General features: G+C 37.9%; 1 protein-coding gene across 1 annotated transcript in view; it reads right to left on the minus strand.

Annotated features, from left to right (window-relative positions):
- COL4A1 (collagen type IV alpha 1 chain) overlaps positions 1-18460 on the minus strand; it is a 137300-nt gene that overhangs the window by 57034 nt on the left and 61806 nt on the right. The window contains exons 3-15 of the mRNA XM_075200007.1: positions 16571-16660; positions 16433-16477; positions 13959-14003; positions 13812-13874; positions 13661-13714; positions 11831-11857; positions 9632-9712; positions 8976-9038; positions 7213-7248; positions 7088-7129; positions 5482-5568; positions 1282-1326; positions 846-905 (exon numbers count right to left, since the gene is read on the minus strand). Coding sequence (XP_075056108.1) covers positions 846-905; positions 1282-1326; positions 5482-5568; positions 7088-7129; positions 7213-7248; positions 8976-9038; positions 9632-9712; positions 11831-11857; positions 13661-13714; positions 13812-13874; positions 13959-14003; positions 16433-16477; positions 16571-16660 — 738 coding nt within the window. The remainder of the gene's footprint in view (positions 1-845; positions 906-1281; positions 1327-5481; positions 5569-7087; positions 7130-7212; positions 7249-8975; positions 9039-9631; positions 9713-11830; positions 11858-13660; positions 13715-13811; positions 13875-13958; positions 14004-16432; positions 16478-16570; positions 16661-18460) is intronic.

Raw genomic sequence — 18460 nt, forward strand, 5'->3', positions numbered from 1 at the left:
ATTTTGTAATTGTAATATAGTATATTTCAAGAATGGTGCATGGAAAATAAAGCTTTCCGTATAATAGATCACAAACCAGTATACACTCTGGGACTTGTGTACATGTTCACAGACGAGTGTTCTATTTCAATTTTATTTCACTGTTGTGTTTTTGGGGTGGATTCAGCTCAATTGCTCAGCTTATTACAATATTCAGTACGCTATCATTGCTTATTTTTGGCTTAGCAACTACAGACATTGCAGGGGCGCACGCAGGATTTCCCCCCCCCACCCCAAAAAAACCCCAGAGAGAGCTGCTGCGCATGCGCGGGCATTTCGGCAGCACTGTACTATACAGCAGCCGCGGCGCTGTCAAAGAGGCATCCGCGGCGGTGCTGTATACAATACAGCACCGCCGCGGACGCTTCTTTGACAGCGCCGCAGCTGCTATATAGTACAGTGCCGCTATGTAGGGGCACTTCTGTAGCGGAGGGGAGGGGTTTCTGGAGACCCAGAAACCCACCCTGCGTGCGCCCCTGCATTGCTGCTCTTTGCATTACATTGCTGAGTTTAAATTCTATAGCCAATGCTTTATAAAGTTTCCACATTGCTATTTACAAAACATATCCTGGCTACATGTATATTATAAATAATAGCACTATATAATACTGTTTGTTATGCCTCAAGCTCAAAAGCCCAAACTTTTGCAGGAAGTTTTAGATTTCAGGTTTTCAGACATAGTTGACCTTATTTTAGCGTTCACTTCTTATTATATCTTATTATAAGACATTTAGAAAAATATACAATACATTGTTCCGGACTAAATTTGTTGTAGTTATTGTCCAAATAAAAACAATGCCACTTACTCTTGGTCCTGGTTTCCCAGGCTCTCCTTTTTCACCTCTAATGCTTAATCCAGGATTTCCCTAAACAAAATAAACAAAGAAACATTTATAAAGTGTTCAGAAATGAGTACTTAGCTGTAATCTACATACAGTACATATGCATGCCAATATGTACAACTATATGGTTCTAATAACAAGACACCAAACTAGAAACTGGTGACTTCAAAAAGTATGGTTACCCGCTATATTTATTATTAATTATTATTGCTCAGAAACTGGGTACTAGCCCCGAAATGCAAAAAGGAGGGACAACTTAATTCAGCCTCAAGTAAGATATTCATCAATTGGACAAATTTAAATAGTCAATATTGACATGACTTTGTGAGCGAGGTTTCTGTAATGTACACAGCTGCTTGACTGTAATCAATATATTATTAATAAGCTATGTATGACTTACAGGATTTCCTTGGTCACCTTTTTCTCCCGCCGTACCCTTTTCTCCCTAGTAAGAAGCCAGAAGACATTATATAGGTTGAAAAATGTATCTTTTGAACTACTTGAAGAGAACATCTAGATTTGTGCTGTATGTTACTGTAGTGTAATGCAGGTTTATATTACTTAAACAGAAAACAAACAACAAAACAACAAAACCTGGTAGCTTGGTTAGAAAGAGTATAGTCCGTCAAACATGGAGAAACGCCAAACCATTCTTATCTTGGTAAACTAAAAATTTACAGTAGTTTTTATGGTTGCATTATTCTGTGAAGCTCAATGCTGATGTTATGTTTCTTTTTATTTAAGAATTATTATAACTTAATTATAAGTTAAGTCAAATTTACTAAAATATTTCCACTAAACATCATATCATATATCATATAATTTCAAATATTAACCATTTATCTCCAACTCAGCACACATTTATAAGACAGTTTAGTCACACATTTGTTAAGTGCATTATAAATTTATATATAAACAAATATTGTTGTCATTATTATTGAGATAAAATAGTGTTTCCTAACTCCAGTCCTCACGCACCCCCAACAGCTCATGTTTTCAGGATTTCGTTAATCATGCACAGGTGACCTAGTCTATTTGGCTGGGTCAGTAATTTTCCCACCTGCTTCCACAGACAGAAATCCCCATAACATGAGCTGTTGGGGTGCGTGAGGACTGAAGTTAAGAAACACTGAGATAAAACATTGAGAGCGTGCAAGCCACAGTCAATTGGCTCATTATTCTGGAAAAATCTTCTAAAAATAGTGTTAAATTGTGTAAATCAAAAATAAACTATTTTGTAACATGAGAGTAACATCAGGGACTCAAAGACATGATTCCTCATTTTCAGAGTACCGCACAATTGTATTACAGCTTTGAAGGGATTTCACTGGATATCTAACCTACCAAAATAATAGTTGTTGATTTTTTTTATATTATTATCATATTTGTAAGACAAATCTAATCATACTAAAATAAATTCTTACTCTCAAATAACTACAACCTCCCGGCAATTACCTAAACATGGCTCACACAATCAAAAGCTGCCTCACTTGCAGTCTTTTCACATGGAGGTCTACATTTTATCCATACCACAGTTGGATTCTACCCCCCTCCACTCTGTACATTCAAAGTTGTCCCACCTGCTCCATATGTCACCTTTCCATTTGTGATTTAAATACTCTCTCCTCCATCTCTCCTCCTGTTTCCACCACTTCTAACTCTGTTCTTCAGCTACTTTGCCCTCCTCCTCGATGACCCTCCTCCCCCCGTCCCCTCTGGGGGTCTCCCTGTCTTCCGCGCCCTCCTTCTTGGGCTCCGTTGTTTGCCGATCCTCCCTCCCCCTTTCCCCGCCCTCTCTAGCTGTGCATTGAGCTTACTGAGTTACTGTGCTTACTGTTTACTGTACTGTTCTGTCTCACCTTGTATTGTAATTCGTTTTGTCCCTGTACGGCGCCACGGACACCTTGTGGCGCCCTATAAATAAAAATTAATAAAAAAAAAATTAATAATACAATCTGGATTTTCAACCTCTTTTCTTGTCGCTGTGATCTATCATTCACCTAAATCACCCCAACAATTCCTTGAACGGATCTCTGCATGGCTCCCTCATATCTCCACCATCATTGCGGCTGATTTTAATATTCCAATTTTTTTTGCACATTCTCCTCTGTTTCCTAATGACTCTCTCTACCTGTCTCATGTTATCCCACTGGACCAACTTTGATTCTAATTATGACGTCTACTACTTTGATCTTGTTCTTTCCTGACTCTGATAAGTTTTTAATATCTTTAACACTGCTTCCCATATCTCAGAACATCACCTGTTATCTTTCAGCCACTACTGTAACCTCTTTGCCCTCAAACTCAACAAAGAATCTCTCACAATTTAAAACACGATTGACAAAAGTCTTATGCTTCTCATAAAGTCCACATATATGCTATTTACCACTCTTATTGAAATGCTCTGGACACTCCAAAACAAATATACTTCCAAAATCTCATGAGGTTCAGACTTCTAACCTTGATCACCATCAATGCCCAAGATCTTCCTTTCTGCTTCACGCTCAAGATTGACAAGATCTGATATAAAATGTTATTCTCATCCCCAAGCAACAACTTGCTCAATTTATTTCCTGCACTTTCTGACACCTTCTCCTCATTTGATCCTACAAATAAAGATGAATTCTGATATCTCCCACTCTACAACCTGTCCACTGGACCCTAACCTCTCACAAACCAGTATTTTGCTGTATCTAGAGCTCTTTCCAGCCTTAACATCAGTAATATCTCCTTCGCAATTGTTATCTTCCCACCATTATTTAAGCATGCTGTTCATACCATTATTCTGCAAAAAAAATTCGGCCCAAAATTTTGTCTCAGATCACAGTCCTATTTCTCAACTCCCATGACCCCACCAACCAAGCTTCTTGATTGGCTTCCCTACATTTAGCTCACAAATTTAATTTTAAAAAAAAGCTTTTGCTGAAGTTTGTCTGGTATATTGTACTATGGTAGCCATTATTTGGGGATTGTAGGAGGTTTGGGAACTGGGGCAAAGGAGGGACTGAAGCACAAGATCGTTAAATATGATATTTGCACAGTTGATAGTTGGACCAACTTTGGGGTGTCTCACCCTTTCTAGTGAAGGAGAACCACAATAAATAATTGATGCCAGTACCACCAGTGATTAGACAGTCACTGTAGCAAGTGCTAGCAGTCTGTGATATTGGATAACAATCAAACTATGGCTGCTTCTCTTTACAGTTTGTTCTGGCTCCAAAAGTCTTAGGTTGAGCGTAACTGTGTAGCAAAGTTAAACCTACTAGAATTTATTATTTCTTATGAAATCACTATTACTAATACTCCCCTCCCACCATAACCTTTATAGTGCTAATGTTCATACCCAAGATCTCTGGAGATGACCCAATTAAATTATGTATTCCTCCTGTGGTCCCCCATTGTCTCTAGATGCCCTGTAGAGGCATCTGACAGAATATGGCACCCTGGTTGGTAGATGGTTATAGCCATTCACACAGTAAATTTGTGGCGACATGCTGCATGGACATGGCTGGCTGCTGAGAAACAGAGTATGCTTCAATTGTGTTTAAAATGAAAAAACTGGAGTGGCCAGGAGCATGCTCTGCCTGCTTCTCAGCTGACTGGCAGGTCCATGCAGCTTGCGGATGCAGGCAGCCAACCATCCCCAAAAAAGGAAGTTTGTACCAGCCCAGGGGTTGTGGCAAGGGGGCAGCGCTGTTAATGAAGAAAATATCCTGCAAAAAAAAATAAAAAGAAAATACTTACCTTGCGGTCACGTCAGCTGGCGCTCCGGCTCCCTCCCTGGTCTCCTCCTCCGTGCGGTGCTCGCAGTGAATGTCGGGGGTGACGTCATCACACCCAACATCCATTGCATAGCGCAGCACAGAGGAGTCACCCGCGCGAACTATCAGCAGCAGTGATAGATTATCCAGTATCTTATTGTTGTTACTCTGAATTTGGACTTTCTGCACCATGCAATTATGAACTAGCTGTGTTCTCTGTATGTATCTAATATAAATATTAAGAGATGATTGTATTTTTAAAATTTTAAACCATTTTAAATGTGCAGTGCTGAGTAGGGTGAAATTATCACCCACTGTTACCCTCATCGGAGGCTGCTCCATGAGTAATTTTTCCTGCCACCCTATCTTTAAATCTCTGTAGATTTCTATTAGTCCTCCTGATGCTACCTATATCGGTGACCATTTCAAACTGGTCAATAAAAACAATGATTCATGGGTGCAGAAAGAGAGGAAAAAAAAGTTTTTGGCATTTAATTCCCCGAACCCCACTAAGGGGCAGATGCAGGTAAGTTAAATTGCAGCTAGTAATGGGACTACTGCTTTAATCATGATTCTGCAACAGGTTTCCTAACTCTTACTAACTTCATTTCCAAGTAAGTTTAATATGTTAACTATGTTTTCTATGTTTTTTTGGATGATCAGCTATCGTTAGTGTTAGTGTATTTTATGTGCGGCCCAAACCAACTCGTCGTCTTCCAATGTTGCCCAGGGAAGCTAAAAGGTTGGACACCCTTGGTGTAAAGTATAGTTCTCATTGGGGCACACAGCTTGCAGATACTACAATACATGTTATATAAATAATATAAAATTTGCATTACCTTTTCACTATACCATACTGAACCCTTTGATTTGTCAAAGGGTGCTGGACCTTGTGGACCTGGGGGGCCTGGAGGTCCTGGCTCACCCTACAGAAAAAGAATACAAATAAATATGTATTTGAACTGTGGAATAAATTTGGCTGAAAAACAAAGCACTAATAACGAGAAAAAAATAACAATACAGTGTTACCTTTATATAACACCAGCTTTAAACTCAGAGACAGCTTGTAGTGTAGCAGAGTGGGGTTATATATATAAAGGGTGCTCCCTTTATTTATAAACGGAGCACTGTACTTTTAAAAAAATTAATATATAAAAATTAATTTCTGCTATTTGATTTTATGATGTCCTGTATTCACCAAACACAGTATTATATATCAGCCTATAGCTGATAGTATAGAATATTAAATAAACCATAAACTTTTGACATTGGTGTCAGTTATTCAGGAAGCAGAATAATTATTATAATTATCTTTTATTTATAAGGCACAGCTCCGTACATGACATTTACAGTAGAATTCAGGGGAGGGGGAGGGGAGGGTGCTGCAGGTGACAAAGGGGGTTGGAATATTGGAAGAAAATGAGAGCATTAAAGTAAGACTGTTTAGAGAGCAATAAAACAGAACTTTAAGGGGATGGAATTAAATTAAAGTGAAAGAATTCAGCATGACAGCATGACATTCTCCAGAGCCATTCTGCATGCCATGGTTAAGGGACCAACGAAGATTGAAAGTGACAACTGGGGCGACAGAGTCAAGGGCAATTGGAAGAGTGTGATTGTAAACAGCGACAGCCTGATCAGGGCAAGAAAGGGTGGTGATGGGATGAGAAGACTAAAGAGGAGGAGAAATTGGTAGGATCAATGGCGTCCATGTAATACCTGGTCAGAGTAGCTTTAGGGGAAATGGAAGGTGAAAGAAGTGGGGACATATTAAACAAGAGGAGGTGGTGATTGGAGACAGGGAAAGGTGAATTGTTGAAGTTGGAGGCTGAGCTAAGCTGGGCAAATACTAGATCAAGGGAGTGGCCACCTCTGTGCGAGGGAGAGGAGGTCCATTGAGAGAGACAAGAGGTAGGAGGAGGGGGATAGAAGTTAGGAGACAGTGGGTCATAGGGATTATCGATAGACATATTAAAGTCCTTCAAGATGAGGGAAGAAATGTCAGAGGAGAGCAAAGTGATCGAGGAACTGAGAGATAAAACCAGGGGGACATTAGATACTGTCCACACAGAGGTGGTTCGAGTAGAAGAGGGATATGGAGTGGACCTCAAAGAACCAGAACGAGAGGGAGGGTTCAGTGAGAATAACTCAGAAAGAGCAGCAGGAGGGATTGAAAGGTTCCAATGCTGGCCCCCAGGTTTGGGTGTGTGTGAGAAGGACAAGCCTGAATTTTGATTTCAGGTAAAAACAATCAGTGCTTTTAATTACTGTATTTAACATAACCAGGTACCTGCTGGCCTAACAAATATGAAGAATACATGCAGAATGTTAACAGCTGCTCAGTGGTATATTGTGATATATAGTAAGTTGAAAGAGGTTAAATGTTAGAGTTTAAAAAATTTTAACTGTTATTTTACATTCCAGTAATGATAAATAATTACTTACCTTCTCACCCTGTGGTCCATGGAAGCTTAGACCCATTGAACCCTGCATAAGAACAAAATAAAAGAATATTGCTGAGCAATGTTACTTAACAATGGCATAATCATGTAAATATAGCCATTACCTACCTTTGCTCCTGGTAGGCCAGGTGGACCTGGTGATCCCTGAAAAAAGAAGGAATAATTTATATTTAGAATATAATACATTTCAATTATTGTTTACTGTGGTGTGACTAAGCACCTACTAAATTAACTTTTGATGTCAGCGATGTCTGAGGCTAAGTGGTTGAGAAGTAGCAAAATTAGAACCACCCTGCAGAACATTAGAATATTCACAGGACTAGACCAAGCTGTAGCTGATTTTGTCTCAAATAATATATATTGTGACAAAGGGAAGGGTTTTCCACAGGCCTCTAAGAAAGGAATCAGGTATGCAGCTGACAGTCTGTAGGTAAAGACTGCAGACCGGGTTACACACAGGTATAGCCATGTACCTAAATTCAGCTTCTCTTCCACAGCGAGCTGACAAGTTTGATCTGCAATGAACAATAATTACAGAGCACCTGAGGAGACTTCCTTCTAAAGCAAGGTGGGAGTGTCGCTTGTCCATTAAGCTGAGGATGTGAAAGGAGTCCCAACTATAAAAACCTATACTGCTCATTTGAGCATTGGGACCAACGCCAGCTAGTGGCCGGTGACCAGAAAAAGAAACTGGGAGTAGGCAGTGTTAGGTTGCCTGCTGTATTCTGTTGAAGTGTTTGCTAATGATTGTGATGAAACAATAAAAGTACTGTTTAATTTAAGTAAGAAGATGTCTGTTTGTGATTCACCTAGGGGTTTTATATATATATATATATATATAACATTTGGGACAAGATTGTAAGCTTGCATTTGTATGCTTTAGATTGTAAGCTCTTTGTCTATCATTTAATAACAATTGTAAAGCACTAAAGACTATACTAGTGCTGTATAAATATATGTTAATAAACATAATAAAGAGACAAAGAAGATTAAAATAGATTTATGTATACAATAAAATGTTAGGTACGTATAATAAATGAAAATTGGTAAAAATATGTGTGCAAGAGAGTTCCCTTACAATCTTGCTATGGCACAGATGGAGCTGACAGGCAATCCAGTAACAGCCTGATAAGAGACTTTAGCTGGCTGAGCATTGCATGTTTACTGACATATAAATAATATTACCTACTCAGATTGTGAAAGTATGGGACTTTAAAGGCTGTTAAACTTTTATGTAGGTTCCCTCTAATTATGAAATGAAAACTCTTCTGATTAGTTGACAACCGTCCTATAATATAAAGACACTGCATCCCCCATGCTGTTATGTAAATGTGAATATAACGTAAATTATACATTTTGTTCTACAAACTTAGTTTATTATGTTTATTCATATCTTGTTTGGTGTGCAAATGATAGATGCAATAGATTTCTAAAATAAATAATAAAATAATAATTATTATCGTAGATTTGTAAGGCACCACAGTGCTCCGCAGCACCGTAGAGTAGGGAAGACAAGGACATACATAAAACAGGACATACGTAAAACAAGAACAGACAAGGCAGGCAAAATGAATGGAGACATGTAAACAAAGGGTATGAAGGACCTTGCTCATTAGAGAGCTTACATTCTAAAGGTAAGAGGGCACAGCTGAAACAAGAGGAGCGAGTGTGGTTCAGAGTGGAAATTGAGATAGTTGTGAGGGTGCATTAGTGTGAATAGTTTTATGGAGGATAAGGTCACCTCTAAAAAGAGATGGGTTTTCAAAGAGCATCTAAAGATTTGAAGGCTGTGGGAAAGTCTGATTGAGCGTGGTAGGGAATTCCATAAGTGGGGAGCAGCACGGGAGAATAAATTAAAAATAATTACTTACAGGACGACCTGGTGGTCCAGATGGGCCTAGTGGACCTTCTAAACCTGGCAATCCAGGAGTACCCTGTAGGTGCACAAAAAGTAAAAGAGCAACATATGTATTGTATTGAAAATGTGCAGTTTAAAATGCCATGGCCAGCAATTACACTATATTGGCTGAATTTAGTTCTTCATAGCATATTTTAAAACGTATCCATTGGCATTTTGTTATTTTTCTTTTTAAAGGTTAGTAAAAAGCAAGTGAAAATAAATGCTAAATGAAAACTATTTGACATAAGTGTGCAATAGCGTTTGGAGCTCACTTGGAGTTACTGTAGGTTTCCCTAATTTGTTTTACCAATGGCAATAGCATATTGATAGAACAAGAACCACTCTAAATAAAAATAAATGTAAGCAGAATACTACTGCAATGCTAGCAAACACTAGTAACTATGGTAAGAAGTGTGGTGACACTAGAAACAATGCTTTATAGCGCCAAACGTTTTTACATGTGTTTTACTACCATTAAATACATTAGGAAAACTCATGCTATTAACGCCAGTGGGTACGCAGCTTAAATATGTAAAAAAAAATTATTACTATAATGATTTAATATATTATATTATTGTTTAAAAGACATTTCTTATATTGTGAAGTGTAAATATTGAAATAACTTACTGGTAAACCATTACTTCCGGGAAAACCTCTTTCTCCTTTTATCTGCAATCCTTGCATACCAATAACATCTCCGGGCTCTCCCTAAAAAAAATACGCATTTTAGAAGATCCTGGAGGTATATACGAGTTTTTGGTTCAGTGGGAGTGTCATGTCTTCTCCCACCTCCACCTTTGTCCCGTTCCATATTTCCCCTGTAGATCACCAGCTAATAATCTTTCACTCTTACTTCAACTAAATATGGCATAAACATACACACACACACACACACACACACACACATAGATATATATATATATATATATATATATATATATATATATATATATATGTATATATATATATATATATATATATATATATATATATATATATGTCTATCAATTTTCTCTGTTGCTTTCGTTAACCACCAAACTGGACAAGATAGACAAGAATGTCAGTGGAGCAAACTGAATTCAATCTCAGGTCAGGACAGCAAGATCCTGCTCTGCACTTATATCTCACCCTGACAGAGAACCATACATCTCATTCTTCAAAACTTCTCTATTCAATAACCATTAATATTGTTTTTTCACATTGAAAAAATACTCTGTCCAGACCAATCTTCTTCTATGTCTGCTTTTAATTACCAAGAGCTGATGGTTACATTAAAGACAAGCTCTTTCTACAACAGTCACCATCCTCAGAATGTTGCCTCAAGTTCTTTTCCCCATTAGTTGTCAAGTCCAAAATTGTATATGAACACACTATAAACACCTGATCATATTCACTAAAAGTTCCTTTACAGTGATTGATGCACATTAATCCCAGAACAAACAAAATTATTCTTCCCAGGGTCATGCTTCCCCAAAATACCACCTGAGGCTGATCTTACATGTCACTTTTATGTTTGGAGCCAGAAGACACCATAGTCCTAAACCAATGATTGCACTACAAGTGTAATATGACATCTTCACCAGTCATCTCCTCATGTGTGGCATGAAAGCATGATTACAGTAGAAACAGGAGAGGGGGAATACTTTCTCTCACTATCTGGTACGTCTATTCATGCTGTCAGTCACTGTTCTCCTAAAGACTACAGGATGAACGGCAGGTGATTTGGAGTATGCATCGCGCATCTCTTCCTCCTGCAATCAAAGATTCAGGAGTTTGGTGGATCCTGTCACCACAAAAAGCAGTAAAATGGTAAACAGGCTGAGCTCCAGGAGATGAGTGAGACTCTCATCTCTATCACTGCTAGAGTTGTGTGCCTGAGAAAAGTTCCCCACTTACCTCATAGTAGTAATTGTTCTGGTCCCCTCTAGTTTTAACCACACTACAATCATAAAATAAGCCATCTTTTGACTTTTTCTTTCCATCCACAAACTACTATTGTCCAGAATCTCCCTTGCCACAGTGGCCTTCAAATTGCTAGAACGTATGGCATAAAACAGACATTTCTTTCTTCCAACTCTCTTCTAGATGACCTAAAATTTGGCCCCTGCTCAGTAAGCAGTAGACAGTACTGCAAAAGTTGCTAATGTCCTCATAATTAACACAAACATTTCTCATTATCTCGTACAGATCTTTCCTGTTTTGACACTGTCTACCGTGCCCTTGTGTTACAAACTCCACTTTATAGTTATGGAATCCCAGAATACATGCTTACACATAATTTCACTAAACTATCCATCCAAACTCATAATGTCCCACAATAACACTTAATCTGACCTTATACTCCAAAGACCATCTCCTCTTTGATGTGTTTTTCACACCCTCTGAATAGCCGAATCAAGTAAGTCAAAGAAGACCAAGAGGAAAGCTTCTAACTCCAAAGCAAACTGTGGTAATGGCAGCACTGAGCTCCCTGGTTAACTGCAGCTAACCAAGTTAATGGCTACCACAGTCACTAGTGTGCAATGCATCACCCAGTGTAAGATATCACACTGATATAAATTCTCTTAGAGATTGGCCCTATTGATATATGGAGATACTATAACGACTAAAAAGTATCTGCCTAATTTCATGCGTTCATGTGTTCTTATTTATTAGATGTATAATATTTTACATATTATTCTCTATGCTCGAAGAATGTTTCAATAAATACCTTTTCAGTATAGCAATACTTCCTATTTCTAACACTATTCCTGAGCTTATCCCCCTCAAGTTGTCATGGAACAACCCATCACACCTTTAAATATCAAAATCGACACTTAAACATACCTGCATTCCTGGTATTCCTGGGGGGCCCTAAAATGGTATGATGAGATTGTTACAGTTTTGAAAAATAATGTTTTAAAAGTTTCAAAGCGCAGAAAAGAAGATTGCAAACTACTAATACACTTAACATAAGATTCATAAGTGTGTTTTACATGGTGCATGTTCATTTGTTTATTTCTAGACATTTAATTATTTAACAGGAGACGATCATAGACAGTTCCTGATAGACACATTTACAAATACAGAAAACCGCAGCCAGTGAAATTTGCAGCCTGATTTGTCCACATCTATAAGCCACACTAGCAGTTCATCAATTTTCTGTTAATTTGCCTGATTGCTGAGTGATTTAGTTGGGTTTCTGCTTGGAACTACTAATAATTACAGAGAGTAAGAAAAAGAGTTTTTTTTATTGTAGTGCACACAATAAATAAACTCTTTTTCTTACTCTCTGTACTTGTATTAGTAGAATAATGGCACCCCTATATCATTAATACACGGTCATTATACAAATGATTCAATATTTAAGGGGAAAAAAAATAACAGTATGCTTTAATAGATAGAGCTTCACTGGTGCAACAGTTTCTTCGTTTTTTCTGAACTACTAATAATTGCCAGAGTTCCCACAGTCTTTTGAGCACACATATTTGCCTGAAAACCATGACAGGAAAAAATGAAGTAGTAACTTAACACTGGAGTAAATCATTGGAAGAATAGTAAGAAAATACACAATGCATTATTTATCATTGTAGAGTCATCATAACCTCACCCAGTACATAGTGATAGCTTTTATATTTTAATATTCTTAAAGTCTTCTATGATTTTATACTTAGGGGTATATTTATTAAACTGCGGGTTTGAAAAAGTAGAGATGTTGCCTATAGCAACCAATCAGATTCTAGTTATCATTTATTTAGTACATTTTACAAAATGAGAGATAGAAGCTGATTGGTTGCTATAGGCAACATCTCCACTTTTTCAAACCTGCCGTTTAGTAAATCTAGCCCATAGTGTCCCTGATTAGGATTAATCTAGTTGGCGTTTCCAGCGGAGTTAAACTAGTAAAGACAAAAAATAGGTAGGCTCTATAATTTCAGGAACAATGCTCTTATAGAAGAGCAATACGTTTCTGCAATATGGAGTTATAAATAAACATATTTTTGCTCTATAGACTGTAAGGAGTAAGTAGATAGTACACATAAAAGTAGTAGCACTATGTGCTATACTTTCCTGGAATGCCAGAAATTACTTGAAAAGCAGTATTACTGCCACTTTCAGGCCTCTGTTGGTAAATCAGAGCAGAACCATTGCTAGCTAATGCCTGTAATCCCAAATTCAAATTTAAGTTTACATTTTGTGCACTGTATCTACACGCCCATTACCAACTAGAACTGTGCACCTTTGACCTTATCCATTTCTTCCATGTCCTAATTACCTATCTGGCATGTCTGCTTGCCCTTGATCCAGGGACTTCGTGTAGTAAGACTTGGTTGTAACTCTTTGCTATCAGAGCAAACCTTTAGTCAAATAAAACAATTTTGCATCATAATTTGGAAGGGAAAGGGCATTATTACTGGGAGAATGATACGTTGGGACCACATCTCCACTTCGCTCAGAGTGTCGGCTGTGGCAACATGTCCTTTAAAAGAAAGAGTTATTAAACTTTTATGTCTGTTTGTATTATAAACATTATGAATACTATTTTGCTCTCAACACATTAGAGAGATATAGTAAACAACATTCTGCCACCAGATTTCCAACATTTTAAGTATTTTTTTGGATCTATTCTGAACCCATTATCTAAATTGTTTCTAAAACAACTAATGTACCACTTACTGGATAGCCAATTAGCCCGGGAAGTCCAGAAGGTCCAAGTGGTCCTCTGTCACCCTAAAGTCAATGCGCAGAGAAGATTTGTGTTAATACATACAATTTAAAGCAACTATTTATCTTCAGTGCACAGGTTGTTATGTACATGTTACTGTACCTTTGTACCGTTGCAACCTGGAATTCCAATTGGGCCAGGAGGGCCATCCTGCCCAGGTATGCCCTGTAAAAAAATAAGTAGCAAAATATTTTAAAGTACTTTCCCAAATGCAATGAAGTATTTATTCCACAGGAAACATATACATACAGGGAGACCAGGGTTCCCTGGAAATCCAGCAGCTCCAGGAGGGCCCTGTAGTAAATGAAAGTAGAACACAATGACTTTTCCAAATAAATGGTGTAATAATGTAAGTCACTTTGAAAAATAAATACCAATATTGCAGAGGTGTTTCTAGCATATCTAATTGTGAGCTGTCAAGTCTGGACTCTCATATCTCACACAAATCCCTGTTCACAACATCATAACTTAGCTAGCAGCCACAACTATTGTTAGTTTTTTTACTTTGTTGAAACAATGTTGCATCTCTGAAAAACACTTAACACTCGGTGCTGCAGAGAAACTAGTTTTTTTTTTCCACCTTAAGCCAGCAGAAAAGATGAATGACAGTAAATAGGTGGCAGTGGTGCTCAAGAGTTTTTTAGCTGGGACTCCAAATGCCAATGTCAATTTTTCTGGGACCCTATGTGTTTATGTACCATTGTTTGCTCCCAATAAAATGAATTACATATAGGACGCTCAAAAAACACAAAAAATAGATTGTATACACCTCCCAACGCCCCATCTGAAGCTGAGCAAAGGAGTGTGGCCTCATTGCTTCGGGGCTGTGGTCATGTCTAGTGCTTCCAACTCCCTTCCACTAAAAACACCCTTGAGTTACCACACGCACCAGTAGTAGGTGCGCACCAGTCTGATAACTATCAGGACATTCAGCAGTTGTCTGGTCTCCCTATCTTTCTCCTTGTGTTTTCATGGATCACAAACAAGACTAAGAACAAAAGGCCAAACTATTTTTTTTAAAATACGTTTTTAAACAAAGCTGTGTTTAGATCATTTTGTTTAATGAAAATGTATTATGTAAGAGAAGTGGTGTGATTATTTCTAACTTTCTTTTTGGGAGCTAAAGGACAGTGGTCCATTTATCCATTATGCTGATTCACTGGCAATGTTGCTTCTCAGGTGCTCCTATTTATTCATTACCCAGACCCCCACAGCCCTAATACACCTGAAAGAGACCCAGCAGAAGGCTGGTAACATCTAAGACAGGCCTGTCCAACCTGCGGCCCTCCAGATGTTGTGAAACTACAAGTCCCAGCATGCCCTTCCAGCTATCAACTGGTTGTCTACCAGCAAAGCATACTGGGACTTGTAGTTTCAAAACACCTGGAGGGCCGCAGGTTGGACAGGCCTGATCTAAGAGGTACTTGTTTACTCCATTATATTTTTTTTTAGGGAGTGTTTGTGATTACAAGCAGCCTGCCGTGTTCACATTTAAAGCAGGTTACAAGCAATTATTGGGATCTTACAAGTATCATGATTATAAAAAGTATTATTTAGCATCAAAATTTTGTTTTTTTGCATAGCTACGTTTCAGGATTTATTTTTTACATATAGTTATATTCTCTCATCTTGGTGGTATTTGTATCTTAGTGTTGTTTGGAATCTTTTGATTCGTAAGAATGCATTTTTAAGTGAATTTTATAAATGGAGCCTTAAACTTTATAGAACAAAATGGATATTAGTACATGTACAAATTTCTGTAAAGATATGTGTAGCTATCTAGTAGCCTAATGCTGAGTCAGGGGCAGGCTGGGCTGGGGGGTAAGGGGCATCTTCCCCTCCGACCGGTACCATAGTGGGCTACCATGATCTAGGACACTGGGACACCTGCATATTTTTTGCTTTAAAAGTCAAGTCTTGCTCCCCGGGCTATAATTGGCCAGCCCTCCCCTGAGCTGACTCCTAGAATTTTTTTAAACCGTGTCAGCATTATTGTTGATTAAAAGCTTATTTCATGTTGGCTATCTTTTGGCTGACAAGTTTTGTTATTTATTTTCAATGTCACAGAAGCTATGTTTGGCTCGTCCATAAAAGAAAAAAAAAAAAAAAAAAAAATTGGTTTTGTGAGCAGATAGTAACATCCTCACTTTAACTCTCATATAATGTAATTCATTGATATTCACTCCTAAAGCATAAGTTGTTGGTCATTTTCCATGTTGCTTCCCTTCTAACATGGAGGAAACCTGAATTCTAGTGCATCTGCAACAATTTTGTCATTCAAAGGGTTAATCCCTCTGCAACATAAAGCAAGACACTTTGTGATGATGGGTCTATGTTTTATTACAGCAGAAGTCCTCAAGAGCTACCAACAGTTCATGTTTTCAGGCACTCTTTATACATGCACATGTGAGTTAATCTAATTGGCTGGGTCAGTAATTATCCCACCTGTTTCTACAGACAGAAATCCTGAACACATGGCCTGTTGGTAACTCTTGAGGGCACCTCTGCTCTACAGTATTGCAATTGGAAAAATGAAATGTGAGTGCAAATAGAAATGTGTTCCTAGCTACTGCAATCAATTTCCTTGTTTAATATTAAATTATATGAAGATTACTACAAAATATGATGTCATTTGTATATGAGAAAACCATTGCTCAGTTCAATTACTGTTACAGCTAGTCCTTTTTACATATTATTTACATATTATGTTGCATGTTACTTACCCTGTTTCCTTTTGTACCTGGAAGTCCTGGCTCACCCGTGTCACCCTGTAATAGGAAGATAAACAGCATGTAGTCCATGTGTAAGGATGTGAAAAAAAACTTAATAATATAAAATGTATTGTTGAAAATTTTGATTACCTTCTGACCCAGTGGTCCAGGTGCCCCCTCTGGTCCTTGAAAGCCTGGAAACCCAATTACACCAGGAAGACCAGGCAAGCCTCTCTCTCCCTGTGGAAAAAAACAGAGGTAACATTTTAACCCAATCCAGTATAAACGATTGTTTGGACCAGAACGGTATATATGAAATCTGTTGGTTCTGTCATTTTGAAGGTAATTATCTTTGGTAAATCTGGGAGGTCAGGGGACCTGCTCTGTTCTGCTGTGATTGACAGAAGATGGTCAAAGGATTGTATATCTTGCTTAGCATCTGCTAATACATTGCTGGTCACTATATGGTTTGGAAGAGATCTTGGGGATCTCCATCATTGCTCATAACTCCTGTAAACATGAAAAAAGAGCGAACGGGCTGGGGTAAAGTATTATATAGATAGAGCAGCCCTGCACTTGCGTAGAAGATTACAGTAGAAGAGGGAGAGTTAATTGCTCTACTAAAGCAAGAGACAAACTATTTCATCAGTACATATCCTAGTCATGAGCGCCATAGTGTTCATTCTAGAGTGCCCCTGACAGGATGAAGAGGTTATGTTCCATCATAAAAGATTCTCTCTTTGTTGGCTGTGGCTACCAAATATATTTAGGTCCTGCCATGTATGTTATTAAGTATAATTTTCAATAAACCATAGCATATCTAAAGCTCTTGAAGCCTCAAGAACTTGATCTGCAAAAAGGTCCTCCTCATCATCATGTATGAGCTAACTCTGCCATGACCCATGCATATGATCTTTCCAGGTTAAAGGTGAGCCCTAGTCCAAGAAAGAACCTGCTTATAGAAAATAGATTGTATGTGCACAACATCCTGATGTAGCCATCCGCCCCACAGTTTAAATTTATATTTCTGTTCGGTTATCCTGGAGAAAATGGGATCCACTATAGTGAGACATCTGATAGTGGAATTTAGACCAATCTAGGACAGTCATGTGAGCCTTAAAAGAAATGTTTGCAGCTTGTGATTGGTCCTCCCACTCCCCTCTGCCACCATTTAAATGTGGTGATCATTTTTTATTATTTGTCTACATGTAGTGCCTGAGGTTTCAGCTGAGCAAAGGGGGCATCTTAGGACAAATAATCCTAGATGATAATGCAGTTTTATCTAAAATGTGGAATGTATGTTAAAAGTTCATAATGCATAATTGGTTCTATTAATTACCGAGTGTCTGTAAAATCAGAAATGTTGTCTATTTAAGTTAAGCCTTACTTTTTTGCAATGGACTTAATTATTTATCTGTAAATTAATGTTTTTGTAAGTAAAGTACTAAATAATACTTAGATTAATACTAGATTAAAGTTGACATAAAAAAAAGCATTTGCTTACATATAAACATAATTTTATAGTAGAAAAAAAACTTCTGGCCACTAGGGGGAGCAGTGCACCTGTAAATCACTGAAATGCATCAAGGCAAGTGTCGGTTCACAAACAATAGCAAAACAAAATGTATGAAAAACCAAACAAATTCAGGGTCGAAGACTCTCAAAGTCATGTGCTATAAAGCATTCCTCATGTATTAAAATTAACTCACCTTCCAATGTCCTCTATATCTAATTGTTTAAAAAATAAATATATAATTTCAACCAATATTCCTTGGTCATGGTAATACACAACTGTAGACCTGGTGTAGATAACCTGTGTTCTCCACCTGTTGAGTAAGTGAAGCTCTATGAATCCTCAGTTACCCTGTACTGGGTTTTCTGCTGACTAGTCACATCCTTATATAAACCACCATTTGTATGTCACTTTTCTGCTCAGCCAATTCTCTATATGTGACTGAAGTGTAGTGTTTACTAATGCACATAGTACCATGAACAGAATGCATTAGGGGGTATTCTTAACAGTGACTAATGAAAGAAATA

The sequence above is a fragment of the Mixophyes fleayi genome, chromosome 2 (genome assembly GCF_038048845.1).
Source record: "Mixophyes fleayi isolate aMixFle1 chromosome 2, aMixFle1.hap1, whole genome shotgun sequence".
NCBI classification, from domain to species: domain Eukaryota; kingdom Metazoa; phylum Chordata; class Amphibia; order Anura; family Limnodynastidae; genus Mixophyes; species Mixophyes fleayi.